The sequence below is a fragment of the Canis lupus genome, chromosome 6 (assembly GCF_003254725.2).
Source record: "Canis lupus dingo isolate Sandy chromosome 6, ASM325472v2, whole genome shotgun sequence".
NCBI lineage: Eukaryota > Metazoa > Chordata > Mammalia > Carnivora > Canidae > Canis > Canis lupus.
This window is the reverse complement of record NC_064248.1, coordinates 26,823,710-26,846,479: the sequence shown is the minus strand read 5'-3', so window position 1 is coordinate 26,846,479 and position 22,770 is coordinate 26,823,710. Positions and strand designations below refer to the sequence as shown.

At 47.3% G+C, this 22,770-nt stretch overlaps 1 protein-coding gene across 1 annotated transcript in view; it reads left to right on the top strand.

Moving 5' to 3' along the window:
• The window catches only part of XYLT1 (xylosyltransferase 1), a 306,267-nt gene that overhangs the window by 78,297 nt on the left and 205,200 nt on the right, over positions 1-22,770 (top strand). Inside the window, exon 2 of the mRNA XM_025416408.3 lies at positions 14,831-14,869. Within this exon, the coding sequence (XP_025272193.3) occupies positions 14,831-14,869 (39 nt within the window). The remainder of the gene's footprint in view (positions 1-14,830; positions 14,870-22,770) is intronic.

Below are 22,770 nucleotides of genomic sequence, written 5' to 3'. Positions count from 1 at the left end.
CTGGGGTCTGTGGGGTTCAGCTGCAAATCCGGGTTCCCACAGTGGCCCATCGAGGAGAAGTCTGCTTCTCTGTGGTTTAAAACAAAACAAAACAAAAATAATCCTCGATGGTCCAAGGTGCTAGTTTTATATGGCAACTAATGAGATGGCAGGACAGGTAGTTGGAGAATACATTGCTAACAGACACAATAAATACAGCTAGGATTATATAGTAGCAGTTGTCAAATGGCTCATGATGCAATGAGATTGCATGAGATCAAGAACACGTTGGAAAACAGATGTTGTTTAGGTAAGTTACGGCCTCCAGTGATTAGTCTTTTTAGCCCACACTTTTTAGAAGAAATACTGATTTAATGATAGTTATGAACCAGACCTGATGCTAAGTGTTTTACAAATGTGAATTCAGTCAGTCCTGATAGCAGGCTTGAGGGATAGGTGGTGTTATTACTCCTGTTTCACATGGGGAAACTGAGGCACCAAGTTGTTAAGTAACTTGCTCAAGGTCCAGCAGAGTAATCCACTAAGCCAGCATTTGAGCACAGGTAAACTGACGTAAGAGGCCACATCTTCTACTGTGGCTCTGCTGAAATCACGCGGAAGCATGGGGGCCTGGAAATAAAAGTAACTTTCCTCTTGAATGGGCCAAGCCAGCTGTCCTTGGTCCTGATATCTACAGGTCTCTCCATGGATGCAGCTTGTCTGCTGGATTCTAGAAGCCATTGGAAGGGTTTTAACCCCCCCCCAAGCTCCCCCTCCCCCCAATTAATGGAAGCCACACGGCCTCTTCTCTCTACCTTTGACACTGTGCCCGCTCCCCATCAAGCACTCTCCCCGGATGGATTTTCTTGTACTCGGTTCAAATGTGTAAGTAGTTTACCCTACCTGCTGAAAAACAGGGCCTTAATTAGCCTTAATTTTTGAAGTCTGCAGCTGTAAACTGTGTTGAAAAGATTGAAAAGATTAGTGCACTAGTAATAAGATAATTGTCCCTGAGAAATGCTGTTAGCATGTAAATACAGTTAGCGTGTGAAATCAGAGCAACTGTAATATTTCCCCCCTTTTGGTGTTTAAAGATGTTCCTGCATGAATAATTAGAAGTAAATGCAAAGTGCAGAAATAAGATCCTGCATGCTTTTCCTTTTCTTCTTTCTTGCTTATGTCACAGCTCGGCAATAAGTCTGCTCAGTGGCATCTTCCCTGGAGCGGGCTTCCCCCTTCTCACAGTGGCCATTTGAAACTAGTATCAGGAGTGGGGTGACTCAGAGGGGATTCCCCCAAATCAGGGATGCCAGATAAACAAAATCTACAGATTCCATTGCAGCTTTCTAGGAGGGCTTTGGGTGGAAGAGACCACATGTTCACTCAAGTGAAAGCTCGCCATCGTTTGCATGTGTGTAGAAACCCACAATCCTATACGAGCTGAGGAATAATGGTCCAGGCTACCTACGATAGAAGCAAATGGAATAAGCCTCAGTCTACCTTCTTGGACCTAGAAAAGCTACAATAAATAACACTGCACCTGCCACCACAGAGGGGCCTGCGTTGTTTCTGTTGAGTTTTTGTAGCCTTGGATAAATTTCATTTTTATGATGTCAGTATGCATAATATCTTCCAAGGAGACCATAGCTCACCAGATATGCTATGTATCCTAAACAGAGGAACCTCTCTGCCGCTGCGTCTCCTGTTAGCCGATCTGTCGGCAGAGCTCCTCTGTTTCTGCTTGGCCTTTCATTCCCAGGGCTCATCTTTGCGGGAGGAACCTGACTTGAAGTCAGGAAAACTTCCTGCAACTCATAAGTTGGCTGGGTCCTGAGCATTCATCTTCTAAGTCCCAAGCCAGCATGACTGGAGGTTCAGTTGATTTGGGTTCAGTAAGAATTTGCTGACCACGGTCAATGTGGAAGCTACGGAACTTCATTAACCATAAGAACAAAGACGATGGTACCTGGCCTTGGGAAAATGAGACAAGTTGTCAAAATAGTATATAGCAGGAAGTGACGAGGGTAGAGGACCCCCGCTCCTACTCGTGGGAGCAGACTCCGATCCTGACCCAGTCAGTGGATGTGTATTCATCTCTTGCTTTTTAAGTCCAGCTGTCCTTGGATTTTGTAGCCAGGTTTGCTTTGCAACCAGTCTACGATCCGTATCCTGTATTTATCTGTAGTCCCAGGGCCTCGGCTGAAAGTTTTGGGACTTCATAAATCAGAGATTGCAGAGTCTGGGGCCCGCGAGCAGCTACCACGTTGCCTTAGTAAGGGAAGCATGCTTGGGGGTTGGGCGGGCTACAGGACACCTGCCCCATCTAAGATCTTCTCCCTGGATCCAGAACACTGGTACCTTATGGAGGTGATGGCATTATGTTGTCAGGTCTTCTGATTTTCCAAGAAATGCCAGGACTTGGCAGTTTTACGTGAAACCTCCCGAATATTAGGTGTCAGCATCATCTTTAACTTTATTCTTTGGAAAACATTGCACAGGATAAACAAAACCTGTCTGAACTGAATACTTGCCATAGGTTCCCGTTTGGCTGTTTGCTACCTGGGTGAGGAATTCTTGAGGACCAGCCTCTTGACATGCCTGCAAAACCGAGGCTCCTGTTGGGTCATCAGCAGGGAGTCCTACCCCATCTTGAATTTGGTCAACTCGAGACTGCAGACCTTTAACTAGCCTCTTGCTTCTCTAGTCCTGTCTCGTCCCGCCCCGCCTCCTCTGCGCAGATGTCTCAATGAAGTTCGTGGGAAGGGAGCACTTACGACCCTGAATAGATCCCACAGTTATGCCAAACATGTCACGCGTGTGAGCGAGCACCCCTCCCACCCCAACCCCAATGCAGAAAAGCATAAAAATAAAAGAGGATCTTTGTAGACTTTGGGTCAGCCAAACAACGCTGAGCACCGTGGTTGTCTCCTGGGTGCTGATTAGCTGCTTGCTTGGGGGTCTCAGGCTCTTGCCTGACCTTGGCACAGGGTCTGGCAAACTTGGCTTTCTGGGTGTAGAATGGGTCGTTTGAGAAACAAAGCCATTGAGACTGAGTTGAGGAGAGTCCTGTATTCACTGATGAAAGGAGCTCATTGTATGAAATCCATGTGCCCCCCCCGGACCCCCTTCCTCTGGCCTCCTCCTCCCTGTCCCCCAGCTGGGGCTTTGTCAGCGGTCTGCAGGATGCTCTATCCCAGGCTGCGCTTTCTTCCCATTTTCCTGTCTCTACAGCCCTGGGGTTGCCCTGTACATTAGGAGAGCCAGGCTCAGAGCCCCTGTGCACGTTCTCGGCTCCCTGGGCCAACTCTGTTGTCGTGGGTGATGAGCGCGCTTCCTTCCGGGACAGCTAGGAACAAACAGCCAGTTCACAGGCAGCTGTATGAGGTGGCCGTGCAGGAAGCCAGAAAACAGTGGTGCTAATAACCTCTTCCTGTTCTGTGCTCTGCACCAAAACCTCCCCACTGCCACCTCCCTGCCTGGTCCCACCACCCCAGGAAAAGTCCAGACTGTTGAGCTCCAGGTAGAGGCTTGAAAATGAGTAAGCCAGTGTTGAACTTACTTGTGAACTATTCGAGATTTTCCCTTTCTCCTTTCAAATTAGGACATCCAGATCTTTTCACTTTTGGGTCCGGAGGTGAGGGTGGGGTCTTGTTGAATGAGCCGTCCAGCGGGCTAAATTTAGGTACCTTCCTTTGGGGGGGATCGATAAGCCATGGTGGTTAGGGGATAGGAGTCACAAACTCAGGCCAGTCCAGATGCATAGGGTAAGGGCCATGGCCAAGAGGACGGTGTGTACCCACCTTAAGGGAATAGTAGCTTCTGGTTGCAGCTGCAGCCGTGCCATTCAGCATGCCCACCTGGCCAGATCTTCTGACATGTTAAGAAAAGCCAGAAATCTGGATATTATGAAATCACCCAATTCTTGAAGGTTGGCAACTAGTGAAGAAAAAAAAAAAGTTAGTGCTGTGCACCATGTAAGTCATCCATACCACATCTGAGCATTTTGGTTCCTTTTTTTTTTCCCCCTATGAAGCTAGGAAGGTTCAGTGGGCTTGTCTCTGTGGCTTCTGGGAAAATCTTTTTACCTCCCTGAGCCTCTCTGTTTTCTCCTCTGTAAATTAGCAACAGTACTATAGGATGTCCGTAATCTGGAAACAGAGGCAAAAACACAGTGTCATCAAGGGCATCTCCCAAAGATTAAAAAAGCATAATACAAAGCATCCGTGTTTCCAGACTTCATGGCCATCCTGTAGTAGCCACCCCATGAGGATGGGATGAGGATTTATTGAAATAAGGAATTGCTAAAGGGGGTGCTTCATAAGGATTTTCATGATAGCTGTCATAATGGCCATCTTCATGGATGCCCTCATTGTCATCCCCACCATCGTGATCATTGAGAAGCCTAGGAGAAGGCCAGGAGGCAGGAAGGAGGTGCTGAGTCTTTCTCCCCTGAAACTTCCTGACTTTGATCTTGACTCTCACTGTAGGAACCCTCTGCCCGCCTGTGCCCTGCAGGTTCGCCTGCCAACCATCTCCCGATCTAGGAAGGAGGATCCCCTATTCCAAGGCCCAGCCTGGAGCTGAGGGTGTCCCCACTTCTGCAACCGTGATGAAGCTCTCCCCCATCCACCGCCTCGTGCCCAGGATCCTGGGGTTGGTTTCCCCCCATGGCTTGAATCAGCAGGTCTGTGTGTGGCCTCTTGGAAATGCTCCAGTCCCGAAGCACTGCTGAGTCAGTTTTCCCAGAGCTGGGATATGCTATCCTTTGAACAAAAGCTGTCCTGGTTAGAGGCTCTTGAGAGGGAGGGGAAGAAAAGAAAAGGAGGGACATGCATAGAAATTTATTTTGGCGGAAAGGGATGAACCCAGGATTTAGTACCAGGAACCTTGGCTTCTAGACCAGGTTTTGATAGAAACTGCGTGTGGCCCTTGGGACATTCACTTCCTGTACTTGATCATCTTTCTACTCTTCACCAGAAAATGAAGGGTTTGATTCAGGTCCAGGACAGACTTAAGTTTCATCTCCTAGGATAATGGGAATCTGTTGGTAATGTCTGCTCATAGGGCCATATTAAGACTTGGGGACACAAGCAAGTACTTGGTTTCAATCTTGGGCACCTGTCCTGTACCTCTGTCTTTTCTTGACACTCATAGTCTTCGATTCTGGGTCTCAAATCTAAACTGTTTCTCCATGGGGCAGAAAACCCACTCAGGAGCCCCAGAAGCTGTAGAACAAAATATAGTATCTTTGGACAGTGTCTGTAGGACACTTGACAGCATTGGTTCCAGTGGGCCACCTGCCATCTTGGTGACCACAGCAAGTGGGTGCAAAATTGGTAGGTACTGTGCCTGTGCCTGGGGAAAAGCTAATTATTGGGCTGAGCTGGGGATGTGGCTTGTGTTCCCAGCTTTGAGGAAGGCCTGCGTCCACGCCGAGCCCAGGTGGCCAGCTTCAGAAGGCTGTGGAGCCCTGGACGGATCTACCATTACCTCTTGCCTAGCTATGTGGGGTGGAGGCTGCGTTTCTCAGATTTTTCTTGGCACGTGGCAGGTCTTGTTTCTGGTCTGAAATGCCTTTGAGCTATGAAAAGCAGAACACTACAGAGTGATGATTTTGTCCTCCAGGAGAACTAACATTTGTGGCTCACCCACTGTATGCCAGGACTGAGCAAGGCTCTGCTCTAATATCTTGAGTTGGTCTTCACATTATCCATCTGAGATAGTTATCCTTGTTGTTGTTGTTGTGACAAGTTAAGGAATTAACCAGAAGACCCACAGCAAGGAGCTGGAAAGATCTGGTGTGAGGAGCATGTGATCTAGTTCCCTGCTCCAGAAATCTTCATAGGGTGAGCTACTCACAGAACCATGAACTCTGGTTTAGTGATTCCAATTTATGATGTTGGTCATACCACTGGAAAGCAGCAGAGCTCCATGTTCCAACATGCAGCCTCAGGAGCTGGGCTGCCTTGCTCTAAATCCTGGCTCTGCCACTTGCTAACAAGTGACTTTGAGCAACTTACTTTCTCTGCGGAGCCTCAACTGTATCATCTGTAAAATGGAGCTATTAATACCTATGTCATTATGAGGTTTAAATAATACTTCTTACAACCCACTTAACGTCTTGCATTCACCGCGACACCAGGTTAGCTGCTAGTTGGATTCTTGTTGATACTGACCAGCCATGCGACCCTAGGTGAATTGCATTAATAAATGGAGGTGACAAATTCCACTGTTTACAATGACAGGCAACAGCCATTTAGCTGGGAACCTTGCTGTCTTAGAGGAATGCATGTTCCATGTTGCTAAATCTCTTTTTTTCTAAAAGAGAAGTGAGAAATCTGGGTTTGCATGTGAAGGATATGCTAGTTTTAGGACCTTGGTAACAATTTGAAATCTTTCATCAACGTTACAGGCCTCAAAATACCACCCAGCATGAATCATCTGTAGGCCACCAGTTGGCCACCCCATCTTAACACTTTATACCTCAAGCCTCTAATCGTTCAGGTAGGTGTATTCAAAACCTTGTTTCTCCAAGAATTGTAATTCCCTGTGCTTTGCAAAGAATCAACCTCTTCAGGCGCACACAAAACAGAGTGTTTACATACCGAGGTCTAGATTTTTGATAGTAGTTTGTTCTCAGAGATGCGCACGCCGACCTGGAGAAGCATTAAAGCCCTCCTCGAGTTACCACGCACCTGTGGTTTCCTGTATCTTCCAAGACTGTGGGTGATGAACCAACCCCAGGGGCTCGAACTTCATTTTGAGGTTTTGTTGCTCAGTTCTGGGGTATAGGGTAGAAAGAGTGGAAGGAATGCAGAGTAGCAAAGAGACCTGTGAATGACTAAAACTTTTATTTTTATTTTTTAAAGATTTTATATACTTATTCATGAGAGATGCACGGAGAGGGGCAGAGACACAGGCAGAGGGACAAGCAGGCTCTCTGTGGGGAGCCCGATGCAAGACTCAATCCCAGGACCCCAGGATCACGACCTGAGCCAAAGGCAGACGTTCAACCACTGAGCCACCTAGGGGCCCCTGATTAAAACATTTAATACCACAAACAGATGACAGAGGAAGGACACCTCCCCCTCTGGTGTACCCCCCCCATGGCTCCTCCTACCACCCCAGTTTTAGAGCCTGACTTGATCTGCCACCGTTATCTCTAAAGCAGTGAGAATTCCCTTGACCCATCAGTGAGGTTTCTCTTTCCTTCCCAGCTTTACTTAAAGATGAGTTTGCATTTTCCAACAAGGTGTGTGCTGTGTGATTCTGGCTGGCATTCGCATTCCCAGTGCAGCCTTTCGCAGAGAACAGGGGGACCTCTGTGCTGTTGGCATCCCTCCCTTGTCCACTGCGGCCACCCGCTGTGCACGTGCCCCGCCTTCATCCCAGGAGCCCGTGACACAGGAGATAAGCTGAACGTGAGATCCCAGGGGGACGTCTAGACAGAAAGCCCTGTTGTGCGAGCACCTTGATGGCTGTGTCAAGACCCTGAGAAGGAGCCGAGAGGAGCCACACGTCCCTGGGGAGGGAACGCTGGAAAGAGGAAGGTGGTTGACAGGGTTTTTGGGGCACCGTTTTAAAACGGACACCAATGGGGCCCCTGGGTAGCTCAGTTAACCGTCTGCCTTTGGCTCAGTTCATGGTCCCGAGGTTCTGGGATTGAGCCCCGCATGGGGCTCCCTGCTCAGCAGGGGGCCTGCTTCTCCCTCTCCCTCTGCTTGCTGCTCCCCCTGCTTGTACTTGTTCTCTTTCTCTGTCAAATAAATAAGATCTTAAAAAAATAAAAAGGACACTAGAGAGCTCCCTCACCCATTCTTGGTGAAGGCACAGCAAGGAGAAAGCAGACTATGAACCAGGAAGTTCCTACCAGACACTGAATGTGCCACCACCTTGATCTTGGCCCTCCCAGAGCCTCTGGAATTATGAGAAATAAATTCCTGTTGTGTCTCAGCCACCCATCCTCTGATATTCTGTTCTAGCAGCTCAGACTAAGACACCCCATTGTAGAAATTTCTTGAGAACGCAGAGTGTGAGCAGCAGAATTCCATGGGCACCCCAGACCCTTGGTGGCTGGCTGGGGCCCAGAGGTGAGAGGCCCTATTCCTGGCTCCTGCCTGGTTGTCTTTGTCACCATGGATGCTTTCAGCCTTGTATTACCCATGCTCCAGTGCAGGGCTTCCCAAGCTTCAGTATACATAAGACTCCCCCAAAGCTGTTTAATAAAAATGCAGATTCTTTGGCTCCTTGCCCAGAGATCCCGACTCACTAAGTTCGTGCTTTTGGAAACACCAGGAGATTGGTTAAGGTGCCGGTTTCTGGCAACTTCCATACTTAAGCACCAGTCCTGGCTCCATCCCTTATCAGACCTGTGTTTTTGGGCAAATTATCCCCCCTGAGCTTCAGTTAATCTGATCTGTAAAATGGGGAGCCCGATACCTTCCTTGGCAGAGTTGCAAGGATTTCGTGTGCTTGGCACCGAGTAAGCACAGACGACAAAATAGCTACATTTACCCATTTCACTGCTGTCGGATGGGATTGGTTCAGCTGGCATCAGCAATAACTGGCCATGGAGAAGAATTGCAGTTTAGTGGGTTGGGTGCGGAGAGGTACATCTTAGCCTTCGAAAGCCTGGAAGAAAAAAAAAACAAAGCAGAGATGATTTCCAAGCTTTTAGCCACACACCAGACATTTAAAATACCTGGTTTTATGTAACGTCGATGACCAACCATGATTCAGTGGTGTCCCATTTTCTAGATGAGGCAGTGACTCTGTATCTGGGTCTCCATGAGACCGCCCCTTAAGCTAGTGTCATTGTTTACTAGTGCCCCCCTTTTAACTTGGGGGGGGGAACCTAGACAGTAAATTCTATCCTCTCTTGGAGCAGTTCTGTTAGACGATACAGTGCCACCTGTTCACATTGTGTGAGTGAGAAAAGTAGAGCTCACAGAGGCTAAGAAGTTTGCCCATAGTCACAAGTCTTACGGAGTGGTTGTTAATCTGCTGAACTGCCAAACCCTAGCACCTCGGGGTATGACTGTGTTTGGAGACCAGGCCTTTACAGAGGGGATGAAGTTAGTATGAGGTCTATAGGGTGGGTCCTAATCCAATCTGACCGGTGTCCTTATAAGAAGAGATTTGGACATCGAGGAGACACCAGAGATGCTTGGACATGGAGGGAATAATTACATGAAGACAGAAGGAATATGGTCACTTGGAGGCCACAGAGCAAGGCCTTAGCAGACAGTAACTCTGCCTCCGAAATGATGGAAAAATACATTTCTGTCACGTGGGCTACTCAGTCTGTGGTACTTAGTGGTTATGGCAGCCCAAGCAGACCGATACATGGGTTATGTGTGACTTCAACCCAGGGCTCAACCCTAAACGTGCACTGTTTTCCTCTGCGTGATCTCTCTTTGCCTCCTCCTGGCCCCTTAGTACAAGCAACAGCATCTCTTTAGGTCTGTGGCTTGGCCTCCAAAGTCTGCTTCCACCTGGCGGTCTCCAGCAGGCAGGAATGCTGTTGGTGAGATTTTGTTTCTTTCCATCTCTGATCCTATGAAAAGCTCCTCACAATTCCTGAAGCACCTGGTGTTTGATGGCAGCTAAGAGTAAGGCACATCTGCTGATGGTGGAAACTTCTATCATCCATCAGAGGGCTCTCCAGGAAAGCGGGCCATGCCAGCCTTCTGAAGTGTCTTCCCACGTGTGTCCATGTGGATGTTGTACTATAGGGCCTGTTGTCTATCTGCTGACTTGATGGGCCGGATGGGAAAGTCTGGCTCTGAAGACTTGAGTCACAAGATTGTCCCCTCCACATCAAAGCCATCACTTACCACCCAAGAGCAAACACTCTCTTGGGAGATCTTCAAAGCGCAAGAAGAGAACACCCCTTTCAACGACTGAGGCCAAGCTCAGAGCTCAGTACCGACCAGGGGAGCCAGAAATGTTTGATGCATGCATAGAATGATAATGAAATCCCTCCTTCTACCTGCCTCTTTTCTTTTTTAAAATAATTTGAGAGAGAGAGAGAGAGAGAGTGCGCGCACACAGGGAGAGGGAGAAGCAGACTCTTTGCTGAGCAGGGAGCTTGATCTGGGGTTCAATCCCAGGACCCCTGGGATCATGACCCGAGCAGAAGGCAGATGCTTAACCAACTGAGCTCCCCAGGTGCCTATTGTCTCTCTTTTCTTGAGGAAAGTTTAATTGCTTATTAAAACTAGGCTTTTGACCTTGATGGGCTCAAAAATCTTGGAGCCTGGCTTCCTGGTCGTACCAGTGAGACTCATGAGGTGCAAACAAGTTTCCTTTCTCCAGAATCTGTAATCAGACTCCCGCCTATTATTTAAACAGTTAGCTTTGGGAATAGAAGTGTACACAGAGTCACTTTAACTCATTTCTGGCTCCCTCCTGGTGCCCACCAGGCATAGTGCTAGCTACTGAGTTGGAACTCAGTAAATATGTGTGGATGGATTTGGTTCCCTGCTGTGGTGAAGTGAATGTGTTCACAGTCATGGCCTGTGTGTTAATTTCTATCAACCATGTCCACTACTTAAAAAAAAAAAAAGATTCTAGTAGTTAAGGTGTTGCTGCTGATTTGCTGTGAGTGTTCTTCCTTTTAGGAGACCTTATCCGGGTTGCAGGATTACTTTGAGTTGAAATTGTGTTCTCTGGTAGGGCTAATATAAAATTGTGGAGCACAGGTGTCTCAAGTGCAGGGTGCTGGGGTCAAACCCAGGCTTCAGCACTATCTATGTAACCTTGGATAGGGTACTCAATCTCTCTGGTCCTCCGTTTTCCCATTTCTATAATGAGAATAATGGTAATCTACCTCACAGGGTTGTTACAAGGGATCAAAGATGTGATAGATACATGTATAGAGGTTACACCAGTGTGTGGAACATGGTAAGAACTTAAGTTATTAGCCATCACTTAGCTAGTAACTTACTATGCTACTAATTATTACTAGTGTTTATGACTGTTCCAAACCTTGGTCAAATAATATGCCCATGAGATAAAGTTGAGACCACATCAAAGCAATGAAAACTGTCTTTATCTTGAGGCAAGAAGATTCCGAGCAGTCATTTCCATTAACGTCATTGTAATGGTATTTAAATAAATTCAGGAGGACTGATACATTTGGCCAAGAGGGGTGAAAGCTAACTCCTATATAGTATAAGGTCCGAGTGGTCGAATTTTCTCCGTGCAAGGCTTAATGTACAGCTCACATGGAGTATGGCACATAGCAGGTCCTAAATCATAGCTATGAATTATAGTTACATCAGGTTCCTGGGTTTTATTTGCAGACTGAGGGAGAGTATGTATCCTTTTGTTTCCAAGGCTGGAAGTATACATTATGTTTTGATTCTATGAAGGTCAATCTTTAGAAAGTGTATCCGTTAGTTACTGCCACAGTGATGGCTGTGTAACAAATGACCCTAAAACTCAATGGCTTGGAACAACAGGCGTATATTCTGTAAGTGTCTGAAGGATGGCTGATCAAGACTGGACTTGGCTTCAAACTGCAGGTTGGGTATAGTTCTGTTTGTTCCATTGTGTCTCCTCCTCCTTGGACCAGCAGGCTGCCTGGAGCATGTTCTTGTGGTGATGGCAAGAGCATGAGAGATCACATTCATCATGCAAATGTGTTTCAAGCCTCTGCTTATGTCCCGTTTGCTAACCTCCCCTTGGACAAAGCAAATGAAACGGGCAGGTCCAAGGTCAAGGAATGGGGAAGAATGCTTTGCAGAGAAATGCCAAGTCCTGTGACCGGAGGGCATGGCCCTAGGGAGTGGTGAAGTACGCAGGCCCCTGAATCCATCTACCTAGTTCCCTATTTGACTTCCGCAACATAGTCATTGCAATAGATGATATGAAGAGCTTTCCTCACTTAAGGCAGTTCCATAGCTCCCGGTACCTGCATTAAGATTCCGAAAGCACTCCACTGTAGCATCCGAGCATGTTGCAAATTCCCCTTTGGCCTCCAGGAGCCTTTTCCCTGACAGACAGGAATTTACTCTACTGTAAACCAGAGAGTCCCAGTTTAGACAGACACGATGGATTAGGCAAGACAGCATCATTGACCCGGTTCCACTTCGTTAGCCTTTCCAATTAAGGAGGATGTTGCTGAAAGTGAGACCTCACAGATATATAGTCATACCTGGAATCTTCTGGATGGAGCCTGTGTAGGGGGGGGAGTCTTCTATTTTGAATGTGTACAGAAGTGGGGGGAGCAAAATTTTGTTGCAAGTGAGCCCCGCGTGGAAATGACATGGCCACTTGGAATATTCGGTCTTCTTCCTGGCTAGGTCATTAACATGCTGACTAGATAAGATTGGCCCCTTGACCACATGCCAGTAGGGTTTCTGATCTTGGAATACCAAATACAGAGTTGGTGCTTTATCATAGCTAGGGATCAGCCTCTGGGTCTTGTCAACTGAGTTGACAGTTCTCTGTGGTTTCCCAGGGACGGTCTTTTCCATGAAGTTGTTCTTAGGTGTTTGGGATGGCAGTCTCCCCTCTCTACCCATTCGGGATTCTGAGCAGTGAAGCATAAACCCTAAGCCATAGCCAAACGGGCCGTGAAGTACAGCTTAATTAATCTAGGCGCACACCCAACACCCCGGTGCAGTGATTCGCTAGGACCTGGCTTTGAGAATGAGGCTAATGTTTGAGTCTGAGAGGCAGCTTCTTATCTCCTGACTGAATCTAGATGACAACCTGAATGGCCAGAGAGATCAGATCTACAGACTGAAGCAGAGCTGAAGACCTCCCAAACCAGGAGGATGGCCTTGCCTCCCAGAGACACAAGTGAGCTCTGTCCAGTAAGCTTGCTGATCACAGGGAAGCTGAAAGAGCAGGGTTGACTCTCCCTGTATGTGAGGAGGAAGAGGCTGGCTGGAGTGGGCTCTGTCCATGAAGAATGGCTAAAGCAACGAGGCAGCTCACTCAAATGGCACAGCGAGTGTTCACGCCCATATAGCTGCCACTTCTTCACCCTTGGGAAGCAGCCGGTAAAGGTTATAACAGAGAGGCCCAAAATATTTTTTTAAAGACTTCTTCAAGTTCCTTTATGGACCAAGGCTATAATGTCTGAAGAAGAGGAGGAGTGTTCCCCTCCATGCGTTCCTGGGCCTGAGGAATATTCCATGCCCAAGTGTGAAAATTAGAGTTAGATGTTCTCCTGGCAGTAAGCTTTGAGCTGTACCATTGGAGAACTGCTGAGAAACCGGATTCAGACCTGGAATTGGGGGAGAGGAACCCCTCACCCCGAGCTCAGAATGACTTTGGCATCGTTATAAAGATCCCACAGAGGAGTCCTCAAGAAAGTGGGTGACAGTTCACCTAGGGTATGGGTTTAAAATGTTCCAACTTAGCTATACTTCCCTTTTTTTTTTTTTTAATGTGGTAAGAACTCTTGAAATCTACCCTCTTAACAAAATTTTATGTGTATGATACAGTGTTGTTAACTACGGCCACAGTGTCATACAGCTGAACTCTAGAGCTTATTCATTCTGCGTAACTGAAACCATACACCGGTTGAATAGCAAATCCCCTGCCCCAGCCCCTGGAAATCACCCTTCTGCTCTCTGCTTCCATGAGTTTGACTATTTTTGATTCCTCCTATAAGTAAAATCATGACATTTTCCCCTCCCGTGGTCACTGAAGCCATACAACAGCCAAGATACAAAAACAACCTATGTCCATTGATGGATGAATGGATCAAGAAGATGTATATGCATACTCTGGAATATTATCCAGCCTTCAAAAAGAAGAATCCTGCCATATGTGGCAACATGGATGAACCTGGAGGACATCATGCCAAGTGAAATAAGTCAGACCACAGAAGGACAAGTACAGCGTGATTCCTACACTGCCTTCCTATTCACTGTATAGGCCAGGGGGTGCTCATTTGCATAGCTTCCTAGAAGCCCATGTTGGAAAACCTGCTTGCATAAAGCAAAGCTTCCAAACTGAGCTTACACTTCAGGGCTCTACCATCATGCCCATTCTTTGTAAGAGGCAGCTTGAGGTTGCTTTCCCAGAAGCATGAATCCGAGGTGGTTAAGTTGAGACAACACAGTGCCGACAAAAATAGCTTTTATGTGCTGGGTTTCCTGTTTTCCTTGGAAACCACTTGCTGAAAACCACCACCTCTTCCCCACCCGTCCCTCCTTCCCCTCTACCCACCCTGTCCCCCTACCTGAAGCGTTTGTGTTTAATGACCCACGACATTACCACCAAGCATTTCCAGTCAATTGGCTTTTGTAGAGAGTGAATTAATAGGACTTTTCTCTGGCCTCCTCTATTCTGAAAAGGCTCTTCCCCAGCCCATTGGAATATGCTACAAAACCAGGAATTAAGCTCTTCTTTTTCTGTCTTTTTGTTTTTCCTTCCCTCATTTTTTTTCCAAGACCAGACACAAATTGGTGGCCTTGCCCCTAGTCAGGACTCTATTCTTTCAGGTTTAGTTCTAATCCTCTTATGGATCCATCCTCTCCGTCATGTAGAGGATTTGAACACACTTGGAGATAATTGACAAATGTGCTTTCTTTCATATTCCTTCTACTTGATCATTTTGCATGATCTCCATGCAGGCATCCCTTTAACCTCTTAATGAAAAACTTGAGCCCCTTTAATCTTCTGGGTGTAGGAGGAAGTTGGGGGGAGATTGGGGATTGGGCCAAGCTCTTCTCATGAGTCGTGGATCAGGGGAGACCGTTGAACTGGCAGCCTTCCCTGAGCTTGTTAAACATGGAAGAGATCTGGCTTTGTTGGAAAATGATGCTGGGTTGTTAGTAGGTTAAGTTTTCTCCATCACTTACGTTTGTTTTCTCCTCTCTTCCCACAGGACCCTCATCCGAGCCCACCGATCACCCTGGAGACCCAGGTCAGTACCTTCCCATGATCTTTATCACTTATGTCTGCATGGAAGTTCGTGTACCAGCTCTCCAGAAGTTTTGGTGCACTCTCTTGGCTCCTTGACTCAGAAAGACTGGACAGGCCCATCAGGCCATCCTCCTGCCCATTGGGATGTGCATACGCATGCACCTGTGGGTTAACACACCAGCTGGTTGTGTGTGTGCATGCGCACGTGTGTACCCGGGCATCTGTGTACTCATCTAATGGCATTGAAAGGCGACTTAACCTCTTAGCCCCCTTCTTCCCATCTGGAATATTACCATCTTGCAGGGTTGTGGTGAGAACAGCAGAAATTGGTGTCTGTAAAGTCATCGGTACATACTAAATGCTGGTGAGTTAGCTTTTGAAACCAATACACTGTTGCCTTTCTGGCTGGGCTTTAAGGGGAGGTATCTTTGGATTGATTCTATCCAGGGCTCTGAGGGTTGGTCACACAGTGACGAGAGGAGACAGGGTGTGGTCCTCATTCAGCGCCCTACAGCTAACAGTATTTGAGTGTCCGAGACAAGCAAGCCCGTTTAAACATTTCAAGGCTGAATAGCAGCTTTGCAGCTATTTCTGGAGTTCTCTGGCAAGGAGTTCTCTGCCTGTCTCATTCTGTAGGCTCCTCCATGGGGTCTTTGTTCTCGCCAGTGTCTCTGCCTCAGTCTACCCAAGGGGAATGAGCAAACCAATTCTGCTTCTCCTTCCTTGTTCAGGAAGGCCACACATGGTGGGGAAAGGGGGGAGCCTTCTATCTTCTCATTTTCCTGTACACACGCATTTAGTTATTATTGGCTTCAGGGATGACCACACAACAAAGCGGGCAGGAAAGAGCAGTGAGTGTGACTTTGAGGGAGGTAAGGACCCACTTCTCTCCTCCTCTTTGGTCGTCCTTGGTCTGGTTTTACCCAAACGTAGGCCATTCACATACCACCTTAGCCACATTGGCCGTATGTGAATCCCACCTGTTCTAAGTCACCTAAAAATAGATTTTCCTTAAATCAACTTAACTTTCATAAGTGGGCTTATCTTAAGCTGATGGTTCCTAATTAAGGCTATCTTTGACCTCCAGAGGATGCTTGGCAGTGTCTGAAGACATTTTTAGTTCTCTCACCTTGAGGTGGGGAGGTTTCTACTGGCAACTGGTGGGTGGGCACCAGGGATGCTGCTAACGATCCTGCAGTGCACGGGCCAGCCCACCTCCCCCTAGGAGAGAATGATCTGAACTAAAATGTCACTAGTGTTGAGGATGAGAAATACTGTCCCAAGGAATAATGTTGGTGAAGTCACAAGCATAAAATCACATGCTAGCTAGATTGTTTTTTTGCCCAACACTGAAATAAATATTAAACTAATAAAATGTGAGAGTTCCTTTTGAGTACCCCACATATCTTCTACATGTACTCCCAGAGGTGTGTATGCGGCACTTTGGAAAATCTAGCCCTTTCTGGTCTTTCCAGTGGATTTATCAGAGAACTTTCAGGGTGTGCTTTCCAAGGATGGCCCTTCTCTTCGTCATTAGTTCTTCCCTAGAGGAAAACTTAGTAGATGCAGGAGCACTCCTGGGCAAATGGTCTGTGTCCAGAATTCTGGAAGCCAAATCTTCTCTCCCAGGGTGGAGTGGCTGTACCCCGGCCCTCTTGTATCCTTCACCATAGAAACCATCCAGTCAGCCTTTCCAAACCTTCCAGGGGCAAGAATAGTCACATGCTGATGGCTTTGGCTGGCACATTGTGTGGGGGGACAGCTCACCCCCCACACAGGGACCTCTCTTAGAGTCATACTCATTAGCCCAAGGGAGCCGAGCCTCCATGCACAGCCAGCCATGGCTCGAGGTGGGCTTTCTGCATCCGTGCTACACCATGGGGGAGATAATTCACTTAGTTTCCACACCATTCCATCAGCCTCCTCTGGTTCCTGGTCTTTGGGGGAGCTGTAGGATATTGTTGTCTTTCCCAAGTTCTAACTTCCTGTGTTAAAGAGACTTGGAACCCAACCAAAGTACTAATGTTCTTCTGTAACTGTTGGCACAAGCCTGTAGCCAGATCTTCCGTTGTGCTGGGCCTTAGTCCATCCTAGGACTTAGCATGGGATCCTCCTCTTCAGCTGCCTCCAGGCAGGTCATACATGAGGGGCATGGATGGGTTTTCTGGCAGAAAGTGGTGCCCCAGATATTTACCCATATGGCAGGAGCAAGATAGCAGATGTGGCTGAGCTTGGCAAAACCAACCAAGCAGAGGTAAGTGGCAGATGTCTGAAGCCTGGGTCAGCTCCCACTTCTTTTCCCCAGTCCCCTTTGCTCCTAAGAAAGTTGTTACCTGCTTCATCCTGGAGCACAGGGGCCTCAAAGAGGCCTGCCTCTCAGAGTTCACAGTGAGCTGTGTCTGCACATCACACATCCATGGTTCAGCTTGCCCAGGGCCCAGTCTGGAACTGGGCAGGAACATGCGGCCACCTGGGGCCCCTTCCCTCCGTGCATTCATAGGGTCCCCACCCAGTGCTTGGTGAACCTGTGCTCATGCAGCTGTTTGGAGATGGGGGAGACAGATGGATGGGCTGCTAAGGACTCCTGCTGCTCCTTGCCAGTAGTACCACAGACCTCTGCATCAGTTGGCATCAGCAGGACCCTCTCTGCTTAATGGCCAGATTAATAGAATGAGGCAGCCTAGTAAGGTTTAAATCTCTAGTGTCAGCTTTCCCTCAGCGGGCTACCCCTGAGGTGTACCAAGGAAGCCCTGACTTGCAGTGGTGAATGCTTCCCTAGTCTCCAGAGGGTGGTTCCCCAAGAACTAGGGGACGGAGAAATGAAAAAGCAAGTGTGAAAGGAGTTTGAATTTGTTTAGCGGCGTTACCATGATCCCCACTGGCACTGACATTTATCATTTGCCAAGAACTGACTTCTCTTGTTGAATCCCCAGAGGCCATGATTCCGTAGGTGTTCTCATGATGCCAGTTTTCCAGGTGAGGTACCTGAGGGTCAGAGAGGTTAAGTAACTTGCCCAAGTTCACACTGGAAGTGCATAGTATTGGTGAGCATCAAACTCATGGTCAGAAGATACCAGAATCTATCTATCTTCTCAACCTCTTATTTTTCCAGGGAGGGGAAAAAAAAAGTCTCCTTGACTATTAGATTTGAAATAGCTCAGGCAAAGCTGGAAGGAGGGGCTTGATGTATGCAACCCAAGGTCCAGATAGATGGATGCTCTGCACAAGTATCCCCAGATGTACTTAGATAAATAAATGGAGAGACACATGGATGACAGGTGAGCAGATACATAGATAAAGAGATATAATGTTTTCAAAAGTGAGTAATTCTTTGACAGATAGGTTGGCACAAGGCTTGTGGATAAAATGGTTTAAGCACTGGAGCCAATAAAAATTTATTTTTAAACAAAGATGAAACCTCTCCCTGTGCATCAATAGTGTTTTGATAAATTTAAAAGCTCATTATTTGATTCTCCCTTTCTCATTGATCCTCGAGATGGTTTATCATTTCTGAATCCACTCCAATTTGGCAAGGCCTCTTGTCATTTAATTTTAGCCTCTCTGCCTGCCTTATCTCTCCATCCGTTCCCCCCACCCCCACCCCAACAGTTTCACTGTCAATTAGTTAATAGCCTCTACTCAGATACTGATACCCTGGGAGTTGTAATAAAGCAACTCTTCGTTAGAGCAAAGATTTGTCAGTCTGGGTATTTGTGAAGTTGGCTGTACTTAGAAGGGAGCAAGCTTTCGTTTACATGGAGATTTCTCTTAGGACCGGAAGATGAAGGGCACCAGGAGGAAACTCCTGACTGCTCCATGTTCAACAACCAGCCAAGTACTCGAATATCTTTGATAAACTAAGGAGGAATGTAAGAGGAGAGGGAGTTAACTGTGTTCACTTTCTTTAAAGACGATCGGCCGGCCGTGAGGATGGGGAGCAAAGCTCAGGAATAAAATGAGAAGTGGATGGAAGGAAGTTAATACTTTAGAAATGATGCCTATGTAAATTCATTCATTCATTTGCTTACTTACCTACATAGTTCTGGGGCCAGGAGGAGGCCGGGCCTTGTGCTAGATGCTAAAGACATGGCGGCGAACAAGACAGAAGTTTCCTTGGCCACGGAGCACCTGCTCTGGTTGCAACAGTCTGAATTTCTGAGTAGATAATTTCAGGTAACAATAAGTGAGCAGAGAAAGGACAAACAGATTTGCAATCAGGAGCTGCTCAACACCCTAGAGGAGCATGTTCAGGGAGGGCTCTCTGGAGGGGGAGTTTCAAGTTCAGGAGCTGAGGTTTGAGCTGAGAGCTTACAGTTGAGAAGGAGTCACAGTGATCGCATTCAGAACATCTTGCATATTACATCTGGATTCCTATAAAAATAATGCCAGTTTTCCTTAGAATCAATTAAGGCATGAGCTCCTTCAATGCCTTTGTGTCATTAGAACGTCAAGATGAATAAGGAATTACCTTATCAGGCCAGGGTGAAGGGAAGGAACTGGCAGGAGGTGGGGAGGAGGTTAGGGGGTAGAAAGGTGCTCATATTTGGAGCTGGCCTGTCAAACTGATGTCCAATGTGTCTTGCCAGGGTCAGAGGAACTTTGGATCTTAAAATGCTGTTCTGGGGACTTACATGAGAAATCTGGCTAATAGTTATCATTAGCTAATTAGCTGGCTCACATTCTGCTGAGCTACAGTCTCAGACAAAACCAGTGGCTCGCAACTGGGGGTGAATCCACTAATGCTGCCCAGGGGACACTTGGAAAGGTCTTGAGACATTTTTGTTAGGACTTAGGGGCCAGGGCAGTGCTAGTAGCATCTAGTGAGTAGAGATCAGGGCTGCTGCTAAACCCCCTACAAACACCCAAGAAAGAATTCCCTGCCCCCCAAATGTCTGTGGTGCTGAGGGCAAGAGACCCCAGTCCAGCTCATCTTACAAAGATGACCACAGTCGTGGAATTGTGACAATGTAGAAAAGTGTCATTTGTTCCTTCCTCAGTGTTGTTGATTCAGACGTTACCCTCTCTGGTTAATATCTGACTTTTCCCCACCTCTAGGCTGCAGCCACAGCACCTTCATCCCCCAGAGTCTCTGGGTCTGTCGATAGTGACCGACTATGCACGCAGAGTAATGACTCACCGTGCAAATGAGTGTGTGTGTGTGTCGTAGGGAGAAGGGGAAACGCCTCTCCGAGATGGTTTCCTGGGATAGATGGCTCAACAGTGCAGAGAATGTGCAGTGTTGAGAAAAAGATGAAAATGCAGCTACTTGGCTTGGGTTCAGAGAAGGGCTGGCCAAGGCTCCTGGACCGATGGAGCAGGCTTTGCAAATAGCTCGATTTTGAGGCCCGGTTCCTTTTTCCGAGGCAGACCACAGCTGCCTCTGCGCAAACTTCTGTCTCCCAAAGCTCTTTCCCCCCACTCCCGGGATTAAAGCAATTGCCGTCTTCTCGCCTCTCTTCCAGCTCTGGGCTTCGATTAACCTTTTCCTCCATGGAGAGCGGTTTTTGGAGTAATCAGGGAGCTTTTGAATGGCTCTTACCTGAGTCTCCAGCCCATTAATTCTTATGGTGCCTAGCATCTGTTGAGAGGACAGTGAGACCAAATTGCTTCTAAGCCCATCTGCTTTCCTCCCGCTAGCCTCCTTGGGGGAGCAGAACCTCTCTGGAGCAGACAAGGCTGGCTTGGGGACAGGCCGAGTTCCCTCTACTATCATATTTCCCTCTGGCTCTGGTTTGCTGGGTCTCTAATCGGCCCTGGTGGGGGTTGGAGCAGGGAGGGGACCAGCTGGACCATTGCTTGGGCAGAGGCAGGGAGGCTGGACCCAGGCAGTGGAAACATTTTCTGGGAGGATCTGTGGTCCTCTGGCCCTGGGCGCCTTTCTACTCGGTGTGACTCAGGGTGAACGATGTGATGCAACATTCCACAAATAGCCAGCAAGTTCCCCAAAGCCACATGCACCATTTCGAAAAATAGATCATGTTGAGATCACTATTTCTCTCTTCTTGGTGGGAGTTGAGTTTGCCCGAGATGTTGAAGGTTTGTGTTTGGCCGTTGACTTGAGAACACTTAACATCGTTACTCTTGTCAACAGTGACTAACACATACGGACTGTGTGTTTCCTCTGAGCTGGGAAATGTGCATTGTTCATGTATTTGTAAATTTGGCCTTTTTAGCTAACCTTCACTAAGCACGTGTAGCATATGCTGGGCACTTCGAAGGAAGTTCTTGGCATAGAGTCACCCATAGATTTCACAGGTGTCCCCAATGGGAGGTATTAACATCAACCCCATTTTCCAGACAAATCGAAGCTCAAAGAGGTTAAGATACTTGCCCAATAGCTAGCTAACAGGTGGAGCAACCAGGAACTTGGCCATCTAGCTTTTGTTTATCTGGTAATGCAACCCCTTGAAGTAGGTACTAATCTTAGCCCATTTTACGGATGAGCCAACTGTGTGGCCCAGAGAGACCAAATCTCCTTTTAAAAGTAATTCAGTGGTAAGTGGTAGAGGGTGAGTTAGAAAATCCATCTCTTGATCCCTGGGTGGCTCAGCAGTTTAGCGCCTGCCTTCGGCCCAGGGTCTGATCCTGGGGTCCCAGGATTGAGTCCCACATTGGGCTCCCTGCATGGAGCCTGCTTCTCCCTCTGCCTGTGTCTCTGCCTCTCTCTCTGTCTCTCATGAATAAAAAAATAAAATCTTAAAAGAAACCAATCTCTTTTATTGCTTTGTTGCTAAGATATAGATTAAATATAGTGATTAGATCTAGAGATAAGAGGTGTGTGGATGTGACTATGGTTGTAGACCTAAAGTTCATTGTATACACTGTGTATTATGTATATAATATATATTATAATGGATATATCATGTGTCAAGTGTAATGTATATATTTTAAAATATATTCCATGTATCTGATCTATAGATCTCTAATCCCTGTCTAATTTATGTCATTTTAAAAAATTTTATTTATTTGAAAGAGTGTATGAGTGCACAGTGGGGTTGGGAGGAGGGACAGAGGGAGAGAGAGAAGCAGACTCCCTGCTGGGCAGGGAACCCAATACAGGACTCATCCCAGGACCCTGAGATCATGACCTGAGCTGAAGGCAGACACTTAACCAACTGAGCCTCTGAGGCACCATAATCTGTCATTTTTAATGTATAGAAACATTCTATGGTATACAGCACAATGAATGCATGTATAATGTATATAGCATAATGTAAATGTGTATAATGTACACAGGAGCTTTCTATGATAAAGATTAGATACGGACCTAAGTATAGATTAGCTATAGTTATCCATAAGTACACCTAGAGACAGAGGGAGATCACTCACTTAGCAACCCCAGGCAGATGAGTCTGGAAATGCACTTCACTCCACAGGGATGTGTAAGTGAGGAACTAGAGCTCTGGGCTGTGGGCGGGTTGTCCCTGCAGAGGAGAAGCAAAGTGGCCGCACGTTGGGGGAGGAGACACCCCCATTTCCCTGCCAGCGGATGCGGCCTCTTCCAGAGACTGCTCACACCCCGACTTCAAGCACCGAGGCAGAAGCCTGCCGTGCCGCCAGCTGAGCAACACGGCGGTGGCACCAGATTTGCATGGAATTACAAGCCGAAGGCTCGGCGAGGAGGCAGTGTGCATGTTTGGTATAAATATCAAACGTACCAGCATCTTTGATGCTTAGTCTGTCTTCTCCACGGGGTTTTTGGGCAGGGCTGTGCAAACCCGAGAGCTTAAAAAGCAAAGGTTCCGGTGCTAGAATGTTCAGGCTGAGCTTTTGAGGTTCTAGTTATCGAGATCATTCAGTCAAGAAAATCACTTTTCACATGAAACAGCAGCATGACAGAGGTCCAGGTGTGTGAGGGACATAAAACTCCATATGCAGGGTGCAGACTTGCAGAATTGAACT